The 19,474-nt window shown below is 40.2% G+C and overlaps 2 protein-coding genes across 3 annotated transcripts; both read left to right on the top strand.

Moving 5' to 3' along the window:
• Positions 1–772: 772 nt before the first annotated feature.
• On the top strand, positions 773–12,309 carry ubtd2 (ubiquitin domain containing 2). The gene is made up of 3 exons (XM_085470606.1): positions 773–943; positions 5,405–5,641; positions 11,349–12,309. The coding sequence occupies exons 1-3, from the start codon at positions 874–876 to the stop codon at positions 11,846–11,848; spliced, it is 807 nt and encodes a 268-aa protein (XP_085326732.1). The 5' UTR covers positions 773–873; the 3' UTR covers positions 11,849–12,309.
• A 497-nt stretch (positions 12,310–12,806) lies between these two features.
• On the top strand, positions 12,807–19,097 carry il12bb (interleukin 12B, b). 2 transcript variants are annotated; one of them, XM_085470605.1, is made up of 9 exons: positions 12,807–12,878; positions 16,386–16,479; positions 16,568–16,669; positions 16,857–17,033; positions 17,716–17,821; positions 17,921–18,090; positions 18,224–18,384; positions 18,490–18,608; positions 18,736–19,097. In XM_085470605.1, exons 2-9 carry the CDS (start codon positions 16,386–16,388, stop codon positions 18,761–18,763), a joined length of 957 nt encoding a protein of 318 aa, XP_085326731.1. In that variant the 5' UTR covers positions 12,807–12,878; the 3' UTR covers positions 18,764–19,097. The 2 variants fall into 2 exon arrangements, with proteins under 2 accessions (XP_085326731.1, XP_085326730.1); XM_085470604.1 differs by lacking the exon at positions 12,807–12,878 and adding an exon at positions 15,807–15,878.
• Positions 19,098–19,474: the final 377 nt, after the last annotated feature.

The raw sequence follows: 19,474 nt of genomic DNA, 5'->3' as shown, positions 1-19,474 counted from the left end.
GATCAAAGAAATCATAACCATGATGAGTGTATACAAACTTCTGACTGCAACTGCAACTGCTTTCATTATGCTCTGTAGGGTAAAATCCAGTTTGTGTACAACTTAAGAAATCTAAAATGTGTGTCTAAAACACCAAACTAGTTTCACTAATGAAAGCCTCCCATGCAGGAAGAAGAGCAGAGTAGAGTAAAAAAAAAAAAAAACGTGCAACACAAAATCAACAATATTTTGTGCATTAAAACAAAAAAAAAATATATTGAATAATAAAATTAAATAGAGTGGAAATTAGAATATAATAGGCAGCACAGCTGAATGAATGAGAACATAATAAATAATAATAATAGAGGGTGAACATTTTGATGTGACTGCTGATGTGCAGCAAACAGCTTCTCATAAAACATGATATGAGATGTGTCAAAATGCATTAACATCACTAGAGTCCAAAGTCCAAAGCAAACATTTCATACCCTAAAGATTATCTTTTGTTTTCTTTTGTTTTGCACGGTGCACTTCTCCTTTGTTCTCTGTCCTTTGTCTATATCTCTTCCTCCTTCGGCCCCTCTCTTTCTCTCCTTCATTCCTACCTCGGTCACCTTGCTACGACGTGAACCTCTCTCAGACCTTCTTGCGCCGCCGAAAAACACGAAGAAGATCATGCCTGCTGAGCTCAGTCTATGCTGAGAGAAGGAGGGAAGGAGGACGCAAGGAGAAAGGGAAAGACGGGAGGAAACGAGGAGGAAGGAGAGGACAGGAGGGAGGAAGGGAGGGGAGGGGGGAAGAGAGAGAGAAAAACGAGACAGGGGTAGTGGATGTAGCTGTAGCTGTGGGCCGGGGGGTGAGCTACCTAGCCCGGGCTGCTCTGCTGAAACATCCATGGGTGGCTGTGTCGGGAGCCACCACGACTCTTCGGGCAGCTTAAACGAGAACTCGGACGGCACTGGAGGTAACTTGCGGGGCTTGTCGACGTCTTTTATTGGCCACAAGCTTGCATTTCTTTTTTCCTTTTTTTTTTACGAAGGGCTTCCTCCAGGCTCCCTGCATGTTGTCCTGACTGGAGGTCTTCTTCCCTTCCTTTTAATATCCGAGCCAGACAGAGCCGAAGACAGACAGCAGTCCTGCCGGGTGTCTCCCTCCATGCACCTGGCCTTAAAACGGCAAACGACGCCTCGTCTGCTCTCTACTTTACAAAGTGGGAAACATTGACTGTGCCAGTCTGCCTCCCTTTGTTCTTTGGTGTTGACTAAGCTAGCCGGCTAAAACGTAGCTAGTTAGCTTGCTAGCTTTCTGCATAACAAATATGGGTCACAGGCAGCAATGGCATGCAAGGGGAGCGCTCAGGCGTGATTCAGTGTGATTTCAGATTTGAATTATGCCCAGATTCTCTGCACAACTTGAAGTTACTGACAGCTCGAGTAGGGGTGCACATATGGCAGCTGCTGATCTTTTCTTATATTTATCATTATTATTATTATTGATTGTTTTCGTTGTGAGCGAGGTGTCGGGTCATGCTGTGTCCTGAAAAGTGGTCGGAAGAGTGGAGGAGGTGTCAAAACTGTAGCTTTATGACTAAAAGCGAAACTTAAAGTGTGAGCAAAAAGTGATATATCGCACAAAACTGCAAGGTAAAGGTTAGTTTTATTTACTGAGCAATAAATGGAGTTGCATGCAGTCCCAAAGCATAGTAGGGATGACAGCTCGAGCAGTGAGAAATTGAGTGCGACACTGTCTATGAATGCATGCTGTAGTACATATTCCCTTTATTAGATAGTTTACGTTGGTGATATGGATAGGGTGCACAGTGAAAGAAGGGTGCTTTGTCAACTATAAAAGCTCTGGGTGGGGTTTAAGGGGAATTGTTGCGTTTAAATGGTGTGAATCTTTAAAAAAAAAAAGAGGGGGGGGGAGAGCCTCTTCTTGTAGTTTGAGGTGTTGTACACAACTTCCTTAGTGTTGTTTCCTGGTTTGTCTGATCTGAAAATGAGTTCTGCTCATAGCCAGTGAGTTATTTTAATTACAGAGCGGTAAATACAGTTGGTCATGTGGGTGGGGGGTGGAGACTTAGAGATGCTGAGATAAAACTTGGTTTCCTTTATTCATTCCCTCGTTGCCTCTGCTTCTGTCTTTGCCAGTTTTCAGGCTTCCTCCCTGACTAGATATTGGGTATGAACAGCAGCGGTATCTGTAAAATGTGGAGGATCAAGAGACGATGCAGCGTTAAACGGATGCAGACAAGCAAGCAGGAACAACGCAGTTCAGTTCAACATAGGCACATTTATGTGTCACTAAATCAGATCTCGTAGGCAGGTTTACACTGCAGAAATTTCTATGTTAAATTGTTGTACATACCGGCCTACATAAATCCTTCCTGAATGACACCCAAGTAGGTTACTGTTTAAAGATATACGTGAATTATTGGCTGACAGACGATGTGGAAAGCAGGCTAATGAAGACTTATGGACAGAGTCATGCAGACAATTTCATAACATGAGAGCATATCCGCAGGAATTCAGGCATGCACTGCTAGAAAATGATTACAGCTAAATGACGCACTAAAATGCTTTTATGTTCCTGATGTTACTGATTGTTTGGTACTTTTGCTAATGTTTTGTATAATCACATAAAATTGTTTAAAGAGCCTGTCCAATGAAAACTGGCACAGTTATATTTTCCTCTAAAGATAAATCAGGAACAAAAAAAGCAATTCAACTTCGTAGTTGAGCATTTCCGCCTTGGAACTGCTTTGTACCTGTGTTGGGTCTGGTGCCCCTCTAAGAAACTGGAGCTAGAGCCAAAGAAGAATCCTGACTATTGTAATATATAGTACTTAAGCGAGTCTTAAGCCACTTTTAACAAAAGAAGGAATGACTGTCAGGCCGTCGGATCTCCATCTGTCCATATTTGCAATCAAGTATAAGCATTTGACATTGTCACACTAAAGGCTCATGCTACCCCTTTACCATAACTTTTCTAATCAGGGTCCAAAATGAACAACCTTCTAATGTAGTTAGTTTCAGTTTGCCAAATAAATGTAAACGAGTATCGAGCTCAGGGTCACGGGAGAGGTGGATCAATCGTACCCAGTGGTCAAGTTCCCAGTCTATTCCAGGACTATCACAGTTGACAGCCAGCCATTCCTGCTCACATTGATGCCTATGTGCAATTAAGAGTCACAAGTTAACCCAGAGCACTTCAGCGTTAACTGCTGTACCACTGTGCTACCAAAATAATTGTGGGTTGCTTTTTTCCCTACTCACTTACATGTGTTCTGGTTCTGAGTTTGATAAGCACACGCTCATGGCTCAAACCAATGCGTGATTTAGACTTCTGTGGGAAATCTATGTGGTAACTTACGACATAACTGGAAAGTCCTTTTAACCATACACCATAACCTTCTACATAACCCAACGCAGCCCACAGCAACTTGAATGGCGTGGAAGGTTGAAACGCAGGGTTACGAGGAGTTTCCAGTTAATACGTAGAATTCCCACAGAAGTCAAAATCACGCGTTACGCAGAGCCTACAGACACCTTTTCAGACCGTCACTTACATGTTGTAGCTGTGTACTGTCGTCAGGGGCCAGTGTCACAAACAGCCCTTTTTTGTGCTGTTCTCAATACAGATCAACAAAGGCCTGAAGCAAAATTAAATGTTAAAAATAACAATAAGTGTTCACTTTTCAACTAATCTATACATAGCATCTTAGACACCAGTCTACGTGCTGTTGGGTCATTGGAAGACTGAAGGGGAGTACTTTTGCTTTGGTTGTGTACCCCTTTGCTCTGTGTAGGTAAACAGGCACAAACGTAGTACTATAAAGCAAGCGTCGCACAGCTGCTGTCTGAGCTATTGACTCCCTCCCTGACATTTTTCTTCTGTCCTCTACCATGTAAGCAATCATTAACACTAGTCAATGAGCAGATGATTAGGACTTTATGGGCTGTGTGAAGAAGTGGATAATTGAGATAAAGAGCCTACAGTTTAAGAGGGTTAAGTTGATTAAATGGTTAAGCATCCAGGATTTTTACTTTTATGTTTGATTAGTAAGTTAATTAATCGTTTAACGATTCACAAGAATTTGGCTTCAGTTTTGCTCTGGGCTCTTCTTTATTCAGCATAAATCTTTGTCACTTTGCTGGTGGATATTGTTTGTTTTGTTTTTAGTGTATTCCAGTTTTCTTGCCTGGTGAGTCAAAAAGTTAATTTGAAGCACAGTTTCTAACGCTGTTGAACTCAATCCATAAAATATATTTCAACTATGATACATCAACATGTACTAAACCTTGTGCAGTTCACTATTCTTCAGAATAATTTTCACATTGAGCACCTATGTATGAATTTCATTGGCACTGGGAAGTGGTTTACAGTATTTGAGAAGAGTTGAAGGTCAGCACCAGGAGAGGAACTTTAATGTATGTTTATCTGTGTTGCTATCTGTTTACTGTACAGCTGCTGCATTGTTTTCCTCCTCCCTGAAATATCAAAGGCTAAACCTGTCCAACTAGGTCCCCCTCAACCTACTAAACGCTGTGTACTGTAACCTGTCTAATGAGCTTATTTCAAACGGGAAGTCTTTTCAGCAAGTTCAAGCAAGTATTAAAAGTAGCACGGCTAGAGGCTTGTCTTACTAAAGTCAGTTGAAGGTTGGTGTTATTCGACTTTGCCACATGATCATCAGGGTTCGTGTATACCAGCAGGTGTAACTCAACACCTTGATCCATCAGCTTGCTCGCACCTCCCTGTCTGTGTTGTGTATTCAAACATACACGCTGTCCTGTGTGTCGGCCCCTTCGGCGGTGATCCAGATGGTGTTACTCACCTGCCTTCACGCTGCAGCCGGAGGGCTGTTAGATGCTAGAACCGTAACCATTTAATTGGGTTTAGTACCAATACATTTTTAGCTTCACTTTGTCTAAATGCTTCATTTAGACCTTATATTATAGTGTAGGCCCATTTTTAATTGACAATTGAATCATGCTTGTGTTTATGAGCAAAGCTGAAAGTCTTGTTTTGTTTCCAGTGAATCCTAACTTTTGTTATGCCTGCTTCCTCCTTACTCATAATCTCTACTTCTCATTTTTATCTTCTGTGGATTTCCCATCTTTTCTCATCTTGGATCCCACATCTGTCTACTTTCTCTTCCCTACATCCAAATTGCTTTTGTTTGTCTTCTTTCCTTTTCTTGGTATTTCCCCTTTACTCCTTCTTCTCTTTGTTGCTTCCTCCGTTTATTCCCATTTTGGTTCACACCTTTGATTCCTCTTTCCCTCCCTCACTTTTATGAGAGTCTTTTTCAATATTTCTGTTTGGTTCTTCAATTTTCAGTCTGCGTCAGTCTTCCTGTTTTTATTAGTTGCATTTTCTCTCTAAATCCCCCCTTTCCTCTCCCTCTCTTTGCCGCTCCCAGTGGCTCTAGGGCGTAACCAGCCCCTGAAGAGAGAGCGGCCTAAATGGAAAAGTGACTACCCGATGACTGAAGGCCAGCTGCGCAGCAAAAGAGATGAGTTCTGGGATACGGCGCCAGCTTTCGAAGGCCGGAAGGAGATCTGGGATGCGCTGCGGGCTGCGGCCAGCGCCTTTGAGAGCAATGACCACCTGCTGGCTCAGGCAATCCTTGACGGAGCCAGCATCACACTGCCACATGGTAACACACATTTCCACAGTGATGGGTCTAGTTGACAAGTCATAGATTTTGCTTTATTTTCTGAAAAATAGCTGTAATGGGACACTGAAATGTCAAAGTCAAAATCTCCCCTTCGAATACTCACGATACAGAGCTTTTACTTCATGCCACCTGTCAGCATTCAGTACCACACGCAGCTACTAAATAGTAGCTCTTCAATGTAAAGAGGTTAAATTTACATAGAACAGAGAAGCAAAGGGAGGCTGCTTCCCCAGGAAGTGTCTTTAGATTGCCCTCTGATAAGTTTCATAAACAGGAAGCAAACTTTGCCACATATTACTGAAGCATTTTGTTTATGTAAGTGCCTTCTTTGCTGTCCTTGTTAAAGTCACAGACTACAATTGACATTTTAGTGAACATGGAAGTAAATAGAGCGATTATAAAGCATCAATATAATTCAGCCTGCTATAAAAGAACCTCTTAGTGATTTTCAGTGACCACATTTTAGAGTTTAGGCTTTAGCTGCGAGGAAGTGCTGCAGAAGTAACCCATAAATAATAAATAAGGGGCATGTTCTTGCTCTGCTGAAAGGAGGAAGTAATAAGTCACCTAAGTATGCCAAAGAGTTCAAAACACAAGAGCATTCTCTTAGAACAAATCTACAAAATATATGTGGCTCAAATTCAGGAAGCCCAAATCCAAGCTGTTATAATAAGCTGCTGCAGTAGGCTTTCTACGCGTGGATGTATCGTTCTTTATTGTTCCCAATTCTTCAAACTTCACAAAAATAATACAGTTCTGTGCAGAATCCCTCATTTCTTTATATTTTACTTGAAAAATGGGAAATAGATGCAGAGTTGTTGAAACATGCAAACATACAGAGAAATACAGGGCACAAGGCAAAAACAGAGTTTGTATAATTCTACCAAGCTTGGAAGGGAATATTATTTTTAAGCATAGCCTGAACTTTAATAAGCAAGCTTTCTTGTAATTTCTTTAAGTAGTTTTCAGGAATAGTTTCTTGGAGGACATTAAAAGCCCTTCTTTAGATGTTTGCTCCCCCTTGGTCTGTTGTATGTCAACGTGATCCCACAATGTTAATAATGTTCAGAGTTCTGGGTCTCTGGTGAGGCCAATCCATGATGCATTATAGCCCATTCTGCCAGTTGCTTGGTGAAATTGGTTCCAAAGAGGGTGTTGCACCAAAAACATTCTGGTGATTGCTTTGGTCACCAGCAGATTGGAACAGTTACCTGTATTTTCTGTGGAAAACACCAATTTGGCTGCAAACACAGTCAAGCAGTAGTGAAACACTGACTGGAAACGATGGTTTGCTGCAGCGAAGAGGCAGAGCTTTTACTTTGAAGACGGATGCTGTCCCATTTCTGGTTTCTTCTCACAGTTTCACTACTGTTTGGAGACCACAGGAAGGGACCGAAGCAGTCGCAATGAGGTTTTTGCCAGCTGGTCTGGGACATTTTTCGAATTTTTCCCCTAGCGACCAGTGGTTGCTAAGTGGTCACTGACCTACCTCTCGGCCTTAGGTAACTGGGGCCTTATTAAGTTGATGATGGTTAGTGGTCACCTGACTGCAAAACCTGTATATGTATATTTTAAGTACCATTAAGAACCTCATGTCAGTGCCTTACAATGTCTACTTGATTCCTCTCAGTAGTTTGGCTAGGTCAGATCAGGTCCTGCTGGGCTGCAGCTGTGGATTCTCTAGACCTGACATCATTGTTTCACTCTACCAGCAGTGCAGTGCAGAGAGTAGACACAACACTTAAATATTTTCACCACTCACACATTTACATTTTCTCAGTCAGTCATGCAAAGCATTGATTTCAAATTTCTTTCACCATTCTGCCCTTGTTCACCAGGACACTTTTGGTCTTCCAGTACTGCTTTACACTTAAACTGAGCAGCATACAGGAATCAGAACTGACATTCCTAAATGTTTTCATCACATTTAATACATCACATGTTGTACAATTGGGATAGAGGGAAAGATGGATGGATTCTTAACTGGTCCCACAAGGGAAATGACTGTGTTCTGTGCAGCAGAATAAAGGCAAGTTTGCTTAAATCTTTTGGCTATGTGTGGTTGGCTGTGAAGTCTGTTTAATAGGTTTTAAGAAACAAATTGAAGTTGCGTTTTGTTTGATGTGAAAAGGCTTATCTTGAACATCAGGCCACCATTCTAGGTCTGTAGCAAAGGAAACGCATGAGAAAGAAACAACACATTCACAAATTTAAAGCAATTTTATTATGTCCAACATCCTAGTTATCACTCTTAGCAAGTTAAATATTAAGAAATCCAGAGTACAACTGAGGCTGACGAAGCCATCATTAGTTTTACACACACGTGTTGATGTTGCTAAAGAAAAGCCAGGGTATTTTTGTGACACCAGAATAAAACAATCGCTGTAATCTGTAGGATTCGCTTTATTCCTGTCTTTTCAGTAGCTGTTTACATTTAGTCTGCACCAGCATGGTAAAAAGAAAATGTTTGCTCACTATGGGACCAAACAGCGATCCTCAAAAATCCTTTAAAATTGCATTACCATTACTAGCTGAGACTTTGTTGGTGCCATTCAGGAAATGGATTAGTTTCTCCAAATCCCCACTTAATTCATAATGGAGACTTTTATTGTATTAGAGATGCATCATCTGATGGGTTCCCCTTTCACTGTTTTTTTTTTTTTTTTTTTTGTTTGTTTTTTTAAAGAGTTTAAGTTTTTTGTTTTGGTTGTTGTTGTTTTTTGTTTGCTTTTTTTAAAAAAAAAAAAAAAGGTTGAAAACAGATTTTGTGGTCATTGAAAGTTGCTCTGTGAACACTGAAATGAGATTCAAGTCTTTGTCTTTAGAAAACATAAGGAAATTATAGAGCATCTTTTCTGGAGCCATTTGCTGTCATTAGCCATTCATCCATCCATTTTGTGCTGCTCATCTGTCTTGAGGTATCAGGGGCATGAGGCCAACTCTTTAAGCACTTATGGAGACACTGAGTTGTTACAAAGCCATCCCAGAAACTACATCTCTCCAACATCTTTCCTGGGTCTCCACCAGGAGTAAAAACACCTCACCTAGGAGGCGTCCATGAGACAACCTTGTCAGATTCCCAAACAACCTCATCCAGCTCCTGTTGTGGAGGAGTAGCGGCTTTACTCTTATCTCCTCCTGAATGGCCAAGCTCCTCATCCATAGGGAGACAAGCCACAATTCGGAGGAACCTAATTCCTCACACAATCTTATTCTTTTGGGCACAGCTTGTGACCATAGGTGAAGGTATTGTCACTACGGCAGGCCAGTACAGCATTCTGTATCTCATTGTGCAGCTCTAGTGACAATAAAGGCATTCTATTCTATCTGCATCACTACCAGTACCACCTGAATCCATCTGTTAGTCTCCCAGTCTACTTTCCGCTCACTCTGTGATACCCAGGTCTTCCAGCTGAGTCCAGCCATGTAGATTCTCATCCTGTCCACTTCACACACTTCTTACAAGAGTGAAAGTTGGAGGTCATCATTCAATTAAGCCAACATTGCCACATAATCTACAACAGCAGATCCTGATACCACTAATCTCAAAACCCTTCACCCCTTGGCTGTGCCTAGAAATTTTGTCCATCAAAGTTATGAATAGACTCTTTAACAAAGGGCAACCTTGGTAGATTCCAGCTCAGGATCCAGTCTGATTTACCGTGGGTAACACAAACCAAGCTCTTACCACACTTGGCAGGCCAAATAGCCCATAATAATGGGCTAATACCGCATACTCCCAAAGCACCCCTCAAACGACATCCCGAGGGATGCGGTCATTTGATTTTTCCAAGTCCATAAAATGCATGTAGGCTGGTTGGGCAAATTCCCACGCAGTTTTGAATATCCTTGTAAGGATGGAAGGATTTACGGATTCACATCACTTATATTTTCATCCTTTAAAATTCAAAACGTGTTGGGGGGGATATGCAGCACAGCAAGCACTTCAACAACATGTTTCTTTGCTTTTGTCATAAGATTCATTCTTTAAAATTTGGTACAAGGCTAATTCCACCTTGTGGGTGGAATTTGTTTTTGTTTTGATGAAATGCCACAACCAAAAGCATCAGTACCATCTGGAATACATTGGTGTTCTGCAGCTGAAAAATAAATAGCTGTTGAAGGGAAAAAAATCAAAGGAAGATCCTTTCCAGATCCTGTTTATACATTTTCATTGAGCCATGTTAAAACTAATATTTATCTTAGCCTTTTGTGATGCTGGCTATCACTACTTCTTCATATTGTGCGCTCTCTGTTGTCCCACATAGAAGGAGCCTAAATAAACAACTGTTTAGTTGGTGTGCTGAAATATCGGAGGTAGGACAGCTCAACTGTAGATTTATTTGCTCAAATTTATATTTATTTTATGTACCTGATAAAAGCAGAGAGCTATAAAATATTTAAACATGCTCACCAATTATTTATGTAGACTCCTGCACAATATATAATAGTGTGGTTGTGGTTGAAATAATTGCTGCACTTTCGTTTTGTGGTGGTTTTTGGTGATTGCTGCTACGCAGTGGGCTACACGTGCCAGAAACCAGCCTTTTTGCCACCTTATTCCTTCACAATTACATGAACTCTGCACTTTTCTTGAAGGCAAGAGTTACTTTCATGTCCTCACCGAGGCCAAAGTTGTCATCATCTAGAGAGTAGCGAGAACTTTTCTGGGCTTCTGCTAACTCATCTCGGTTTTGGTTACAGGAAAACTCACTGCTACTCTCGGGTGCATCGTGCTTCGGTTTAAGTCATAAAACAGCGCAACAGCAGCAAGGTGACCTTTTTTTTTTTTTTAAATGTCATTTAGAAGAAACTGTGGTCAGGCGGTCTTCTCACTTTTGTGGGGAGAGTTTTTCATCTTTTTGGATGTCATCATCAACTTAATCTTCTGTTTTTGTTAATCCACAATAAATATGACCTTTTAGTTTTTTGGTATGAAAAGTAGTCACTTTGAATTATTTTGCAGGGTATGTATCTGTCAGGAATCCCCCTCGTGAACAGAATGGCTTACATTTTTACTCGTGGACACAACCTCTTCAGTATGCTATAATTCCCACTTTCTGTCCACCAACTCTTTTATTGTCAGAGTCTGAATCACAGAAATTACATAATGTTTCGTTATGTTTTAGTCCAAGATGAGACTTTCCCTTTTCTCCTGCTTCCACAGTCTGTCCCCCTACAATCTTTATTTTCTATTTGTATGACTCTCATTTCTCCATTTCATATTAATCCAGGGTATTATGAAGCATAGTTCAGGTTTTGGCTTTGTTGAATGGGAAAAAATGTTTTAACTTTCACTTTATTACAAATGACTAATAGATTTCTTTAAACAGAAAGTATTCCATCTCATGCACAGCAAGGTATATATATCTATATATTAGAACTTTTTTGTTTAGACAAGTAGTCCATGAAGAGTTACGAAAAGGAAAAATTAGAAATGACCCTCCTGTTCACTTTAGTGTTTTATGGCTCTGCATTGGAAGCTCCGAGTTAATCATTTACCGAGCTCTTACACTTCTGTTTATATTGTAATGTGATTTATTGACAGTGGCAATTCCTGCAAACCATAATCTGTAGCTTTCATTTGATTTATTAACCAAATTAATATTTAGATTTTTTTTTTTTTTTTTTTTTTTTTTTAATACCGGTATATTGAATTAATTGGTTATATTCTCCGTTCTTCCAGGAGCTCTAACCGAATGCTACGATGAATTGGGGAATCGATACCAGCTGCCAGTCTACTGCCTCTCTCCCCCCGTCAACATGATCGAGGAACGCTCCGATGAGCCCGACGGTTCAGATCCTGACTCCGGAACCACCGACCCGTCCTTGGGCAGCGCCGGTGAGCCTGGCACGGGAGGGGAATGCCAGCTTCGGCTTCGCCTCTCCACGGGTCGCGACCTCCGGCTGGCAGTCCGTTCCACGGACACAGTAGGCATAATGAAGCGGCGTCTACAAAGTCAGGAGGGCGTGCCTGCCGCAACGCAACGCTGGTTTTTCTCAGGGCGGCCCCTGACAGACAGACTGCGCTTGGACCAACTCAACATCTCAAGAGACTATGTAGTGCAGGTCATCCTCAGCCAGCGACCACCACCAGAGCCTGAAACTACACCAGAAACATCAGGGCCAGTGGCAGCAGAAGAAGTAGCCGCACTGCCACAAGAGCCCACGCCGGAGGAGGATTGATGCTCCCAAACTGGCAGCCTGGAACGGGGCATACCAGTGATGTGATAGTATAAAAGTTGGAGGATAACAAGGGACACAAAAGAAGCTGATTTCTCTTCTCTTCTCTTCTCTTTTCTCTTCTCAGACATTTTTTGCTGAGAACTTTGTTTGGGCTGATATTAGGCATCTGCTGGAGCATAAGGACTCTTGGATTGAGAAAAGACTAATCCTTTTGGTTTTTACACATTGAAATTTTGACCTTTTTTGAAGTCTTTTTAACTGTTCCTATGGAAACCAAACAGCAAAAAGAGAACTTTGTCAGATGGCTAAAATGGGTTTTCTTAGCAACACTGATATTTGAATGTTTCTGTGTTTCAGTTTCCATTCAAGTTCTGCTCTTTGGCAAAGCTGGTTCAGCACAGAGAATTCTTCGTATAAGGCGACAGGGTTACGCGTGTACTTTCACAGCATATGTTTTCAATTTAGACATTTCAAAAAGACACTTAACAGTACTGAGAGTTATTCAGAAATTCTTCATTTAAATACATGATAGTAAATCAGTCAAGAATGCTTGCGTCAGGGGATAAAGTCGGTATACAAACAGCCATAAAGGAAGTTTGGTGTAGTTGGTTAGCAAGCAGATGTGTTCTCCCTCTTGAGGCACTCAGAGGACATGACTGGATGCTTTACCAAGCTGCTGCTGCTGGATCATATTCTTTATTTCACTCTGCTTCACTGAACAATCAGATTAATCATGTTATAAATAGTCAGCCTGTGCGTGAGAGTGCGTGTGAATAAGTGTGTGTGCGTGTGCGGATGTTCATATATGATCAGGACACAACCACCACTCATTCATGTGGTGAAAAGGATGGACATCAGAAACACAGTTGCATATTTTGATTAAAGAATGTTTTTAATGAAAACTAGTCATTGTTTGTTTTCTTCGATCTCTCTTTCAGAATTTCATATTTCGATGAAGACTTGGGACATACTGGACTGATATGCCACAATACTTACACTTGCTACAACTCTGGGATTGCCTTTTAATAAGGTTTATGACTTGCTTAGTTTTTCCACTTCTTGCGTTTTAATTAAGGTGACTTCCTCACTCATTTTCTTTGCTTAATACATTACAAATATTACACGTCAAATGGTCTCACAATGTAATTGTTTGTAGATTGCATAGTATTGTGTAAATGGCCTGTATTTGTAAGGACCCCAAAGCGCTTTACACTACATTCAGTCACACACATTCACACACTGGTGATGGCAAGCTACATTGTAGTCACAGCCACCCTGGGGCGCACTGACAGAGGCGAGGCTGCCAAACACTGGCACCACCGGGCCCTCTGACCACCACCAGTAGGCAACGGGTGAAGTGTCTTTCGCAAGGACACAACGACCGAGACTGTCAGAGCCGGGGCTCGAGCCAGCAACCTTCCAATTACAAGACGAACTGCCAACTCTTGAGCCACTATCACCCCTTGTGTATTCCCATGCACATAGCGTCATTTTAAAGTTACAAATAGGAAAAAATTATCTTGTATTTTGTGGCTAATATTGAAAGGAAAGGTTAAGGCTAAGGGCAAAAATTAACTTTCTTTCTTTTTACTTGGTAAAATGAGCTGTGTGACATCCTCAATACCATTTTAAGCCTGAGTACTGAATTTACACATCATCACCTCCTATAAGTGTAATATTTTGCATCAGTTTTAATTTGAACAAAACCCTCAGAATGGTTTTAAAATGTCAAAACAACAACATTTGGCTTGTCTAATTTGTTTGGGCCTTTGGACAGGTGCTGTAGCCATTTCCATTATAAATGTCAGGCTAAAATAATCGCCTCCTGGCTTCAGTCACAAGTCAAGTCAAGTTGGCTTTATTGTCACTTCAACCATATACAATTTAACAGTACACAGTGAGGCGAAACAACGTTCCTCCAGGAACCAAGGTGCTACATGCAACATAAATTTACAACATAAATTAACAAAAAACACTAAACTAGCTAACTAAGAGGCCTAGTTAGCTGGCTAGCAGAGACAAGAACTAAGAGGCCTAGTTAGCTGGCTAGCAGAGACAAGAGGTCTCCATAATAATGTAATATAAGCTCCCAGAGCATTGTTTTTGTGCTGATGTTAATGCCGCGGGTGTTTTTGGAATTTTGCAAATTCTAAATCATATCTACAAATATAACAGCAGAGCACTACTGACTCTTACACACACATGTGCCTCAGCAACATCCCCCACATGCTCTGTAATTTCACGTGGTCAACCACTTTGCGGCTAAGTTGCTGTGCTTCCTAAATGTTTCCACTTTGCAATAATACCAGCTGATTGAGGGAAGCAATTTCACAAAATGACTTGTTACAAAGGTGGCAGCCTGTCACAGCGCCACACTTGAATCCAGTTAGCTCATTAGAACAACTCATTTTTTCACGAATGTAAAGGCAGATTGCTTGGCTTGATGGTTTTATGCTCTGCGGGACTGATAACACCTAAATTTAAGAGGGACTGTTTCTGTCCTTTGTTGTGTGATTACAATTCAGTAATGTGTCTTATCAATCTTTAAAAAACTAAAATGTAGGATTCCCCAAAAGATCAAATTATAATTTCAGGATCTGACACTGATATATCCATGATAATCTAATCTGTTTTATCTGTCTAGTCTCTTTAACAGGAATAATACAGCACACTTAACAGCATAATACACACTAAGTTTTTCCTGTAGTCTCTTTTCTCTATAATTTCAACATCATTGTTTAAGCCCATTCATTTAGTCCTGGCAGAAACTGGAAGTTTTCTTGAAAAACCCAATTACGCAAGCATTGATTAATTGGATTTGTTTTTGAAAGAAGTGCTGCTAAGCGGCATTCCCACCTTGACAAAGACATACCTGCTATCATTCAGCTGGTATGAGGAAGGAATGCCAGCTGCCTCTCCACAATTCCTATAAAATACAAAGGAAGTTAAAGAGTTGATAAGCCACTTGTTTAATATTGAGAAAAGTCGCACCGTGCACACACACACACACACACACAGGGAAGTGGATGTGGTGTAAGGTTAGTATGATATGACATTTTCAGTCCCCATAGAATACGAAATAGGATAGTGGTGGGGAAAAACCTTTTACTTAATTGAAGTGAGGGTCCAAGCAAGGAAATTGCATTTCCTTTCAAAACAGCATAAAACACACTCCCCTTGAGTCATCTGTTGCCTTTTTTTTTTTTTAAATAAACAAAGGTTAATCAAAAGAAACCCCTATACCTATGTGTATTTATAGGAAAGGGTCTACGAGTTGTCATTACAGGTGCAACCACACAGGCATGCTTAAATGTTAGTGGTTATTTTGGAAAGAAAACGCTCTGCAGGTAACTTCCCAGATGTATACGTAAAAAAAAAAAGAAAATGCAACAGTGATTTTTCCATTTGGTCATTGCGTTTACAAAACTCATTCAGATAATCCTGTTTTGTTTTTTTGTTTTGTTTATAATCTGGGTTTTCTCCTTTATTTCGTTCCTGATGATTGTGTTCTCTTGACGCATTCTGTGGAAGCGTCCTTTTTCTTGTTCTTCTTTAGAAGTCCCATGACGGCTTTCTAGATTACCTGCTCCACTTTCAGTGGCGTATAACCATATTTAAACATTTTAGGGGTTGCAGTTCTGTTTTACAGAAGTTTCTGTATCATTAGTTGGCCTTACTTCCCCCCCAAAGTGGTTAGTGTGATCACACAATCATCAGATTACAGCATGGATTTTGTACCGAATGAATTGTCGTCTTCAACACAGCTAAATTAATCAAGCTTAACAAAAGAGGAGAGCCGGGTGGAAAGCTAGTGGTAATCCATTTATTTTGATCATTCATTAAATTTCCTTTCATGTGCAGTGTGGTCCATTGTCATCGTCATCATTGGTCAGGTATTAAAGAGTTCCTCTTTTGAGTGGGGATTTCTCAGCCTGACGTATAAATGCAGCTGCAGCTGCTGCCTTTACACAGACAAACACTGCTTACTGCATCTGGTTCCAGTGTGAAATTTTGAATCAAGTTTTGCAGGGTAAGATCTATTATATTCCATCTGATTGTCACAGATATTCAGGAGGAGGAATAATCTGCTCACTTTGGGTTATGTAAAAATCAAAAATTTAGGTATCTTGAAGTATGTTTAAAACTTCTTATATAATTGAAAACACTTTGAAAATGCTGTTGTACTGGTTCCCAAATTTGAGTTCTCATCCTTTGAAGGGTCAAAAAGGTTTTAGGAGGAACTATCTGATTTTTTTTTTATATACTATTTCATTTGATATCTTCTAAAAAAAATTTATTAGATTTATTTTTTTAATTTTTACTAAACTAACAGATAGTTAAACTAAGGATATTTTCTCTGTAATTTTATTTGATTTTAATTAGTTTTCCAAGTTCACAATTCTTTTGTTGTTATTTTATTTTAGTTATCACTGCTTTGATTTAAAGGGTTAATTTTGTACTTTTTTCAAGGTTTAAAAAGAAATATTTTTATTTGTTTATGTAAAAGAGTCCCATCACTTCCTTTCTTTTGTTACAGATGCATACATTTTTGCTCATGGTTGTGTGGGCTATACTGAGTGGCGCCCGCTCTGACACCCAGCAAGCAGATGTCGAGACACTCATGGATAATGGTATCTCCTTGTCTTTGAATATTCCTCCATGTTTTCATTTTTGTTTTTATTTCACCAACAGTAAAATCAATTTTTTTGCTTTACCTAGTTGTGGTCCTGAGGGTGCCCTCTTTTACGGGTAGCATGGTTCACGTTCCTTTGACCTGCGGAGAAGCTTTTCAGAATGAGCCTGTGTTTTGGAAGAAAAATGGTAACGCAGCTTTTAATTCAATTCATTTTACTTATGTAAAGAAAAAGTCAAAGTCACAAGAACTTTCTTTTGCTTGTTTGCTCTATAGCTCATCAAGCTTTTGTTTATCCAGACGTCAAACTTTCCCGTTTGTCTCTTTATGGCTTTTTATGACCACATTGTAACAATGAACATGTCCGTGTCTCAGGTCAGGAGCTCAATCCTCCTCTGCAGGGGAACCAAGTCCAGGTCCTGGTGGAGGAGATGAAAGGAGGGAACTACACTTGCCACCTCAGTCCAAGTGGAGAATACCTGAACCACACTATGATCTTAATCCAGCTTAATCCAGACAACAGGACAGTCATATTGGAAAACAGAGAAGAAGGTAAGTTGAAAAAAAAAGAAAGAAGGAAGGAAAGGAGCAAAGGCAAAGAAAGAAGTGAAACGAGTAGGGGAGGGAGAACAAAGAAGGCATGCATGAAGGGAAAAGGGCAAAGAGCAGATTTTCTTTGACTGGATTTAGCCTCAGGCTTTCTCTGAAGAAGAAATGGTATTGATGGGACTGAACAGCTAAGATGATGGTCAGATAGGGATTTAGGATAAGAAAAAAAAAAATAGGGAAAGGGTGTAAGGGTGGGGTTCCAGAGCAGAAAACAGAAACTGGATCAAAGGATCACCATTAGTAGTGTCAAAGGAATTTTAATAGAGAAGATGAGGGAAAAGAACAACACAGTGAGCAGGCTTTATATTAGGCCCATCATCACATTGTTAGTGCTCATGTTTCTCCATAAGGTTTCAGCTTTGTAAATCTCAAACATTAAGTTTCTGCAGTTTTGTGCTATGAGGCAATGTTTTCCTGTGATGGAACAAAACCTTAAAGTTGAAGAGGCAGCTACAAAGCTTTTTTTCTCGTTTACAGCAATTATATCAATGCCCTGAGTGATTTATTTGTGTTTACTCGATGGGATCTAGAAGAACAATGAAACACTACAAGTGTAAGCTACACTGTTCATAAGAACATTAAACAAAAGAGAGGGAGGGGACTGACAGTAATTCTGTTGCTCCAGGTCACATCCACTGCTCGGCACCAAACTATACAGGATTCTTTCACTGCTCCTGGAAAAGAACAGCGCTCAGATCTGATGCCAGTGTGGTTTTGGTTAAGGCTGAACGGTAAGGACAAAGACAATGCATAGCATACTTTGGTTGGGTGCTGGTGTGGAGGAGGTGCTCTAGATAGTATTTTAACATCAACTTATATTTATATTCCAGTTTTACCGAAGATATCCCCTGTGAGCTGGATGCTGATGCATCAGGGGTTCGCTGCCAGGATGCCCACTGCCCATACAAAGAGGAGCAACATCGCATTTCCTTCACCGTTTACATACGCAGCCATGCTCGTTTGGAGACCTACACAAAGTCTTTCTACCTGAGAGAAATCGGTAAGTTTGTTTTTGTGTATTTTAGCGTATGAAAAGTAACTTTCTTAGTCATCGTGCCGTGATTTCCTCTCTCCATTCTCTTTCTTTTTTAACCTTTGCCCACCTCATTTCTCTCCCTCCCAACTCAATAAAGTGAGACCGTCAAAACTCCCTAACCTGCACATCAGTGATGGGAAGGTGTTCAGCTGGGACTACCCTGATACTTGGGAGAAACCCTGCAGCTTCTTTGGCCTACAGTTTGAGGTCAAGCTGGTGCACAGTGGACATCCCTGCAACAGTGACAATCAAATAATTGTAATTAATACACGTACATCTATACACCAGATTCATATCTCTTTGCTGATGTCCAGTTTAGTCGAGGTTTCTTTGTCTTTATTAAGTCGCCTCTTCTTTGTGCAGAATATCACCACTGATACAACCAAATATGAGGTTGGCGTTAAGACCAAGAAGTATGTTTTCTGTGTGCGAGCTCAGGACAAGTTCACCAGAGGGCCGTGGAGCCACTGGAGTCAGTGCACGTAAGTGTATTGATTTTTATTTATTTATTTTTTGCTAATTCTGTTCCTGTGCAAGGATTCACACTATTTACAAATCATTGTATACTGACTGATCCAATCTGTACTGTTTTGTTCTTTTTACCAACAGAGTGAACAAACATAACGTGGCATGCTAAGCGTTAGCCGCTGGACTCTGCTGCCGCACCAGAAAGAGGAAAACAGTTTTTAAAAATATTGTAATTCAGAAGGAAAAAAAAATGGTCTAATACATTTTTTCAAGTGATGCACAACATATGAAGCTGTGCTTCAGGAGTGAATGTATACCTGTACAGTATTTATTCATCCCTCTTCATCCCCATTCGTTATGTCTGTGGAACTACAGAACAATGTTACAATAATGATTTGTACTGTGATTGAAATGAATTAGTATTTCCTTCATGCCCTTTTTAACTTATTTATATCTGTTCAGAATGTTTCTCAACATTTTATAATAAATTAATGAACATGTCAGTTTATTGTATTTTCTTTCATTTTATAACAGGGCATCTCAAAATGTATTTGAATCCCATGGGTTATCTATAGTAATGACGAGTTTATTTTGAGTGCAGAACATACAAAAGATGAAAAATGCACTGACAAACTAGAAAAAACACAAAATCATAAAACTAAAGTACTTGTACATATTTTATATTCTGATATTGTGCGAGTTGCATGTGTATTCACTCATCATGTGGCTACGCGAGACAAAAATAGGTAATAACAATGACAACAGTAGGAAAATAATAGTCAGTAATAATACTGAAAAAATATTTATGACATTAGGGGGCGATCATGGCTCAAGAGTTGGGAGTTTGCCTTGTAATCGGAAGGTTGCCGCTTCGAGCCCC

This window comes from Copadichromis virginalis, linkage group LG10, assembly GCF_057382275.1.
Source record: "Copadichromis virginalis isolate Kocher_CV1m ecotype Utaka linkage group LG10, C_Virginalis_male_GT1.1, whole genome shotgun sequence".
NCBI classification, from domain to species: Eukaryota; Metazoa; Chordata; class Actinopteri; order Cichliformes; family Cichlidae; genus Copadichromis; species Copadichromis virginalis.
The sequence above is the reverse complement of the archived record's forward strand: the minus strand, read 5'-3'. Positions and strand labels throughout refer to the sequence as shown.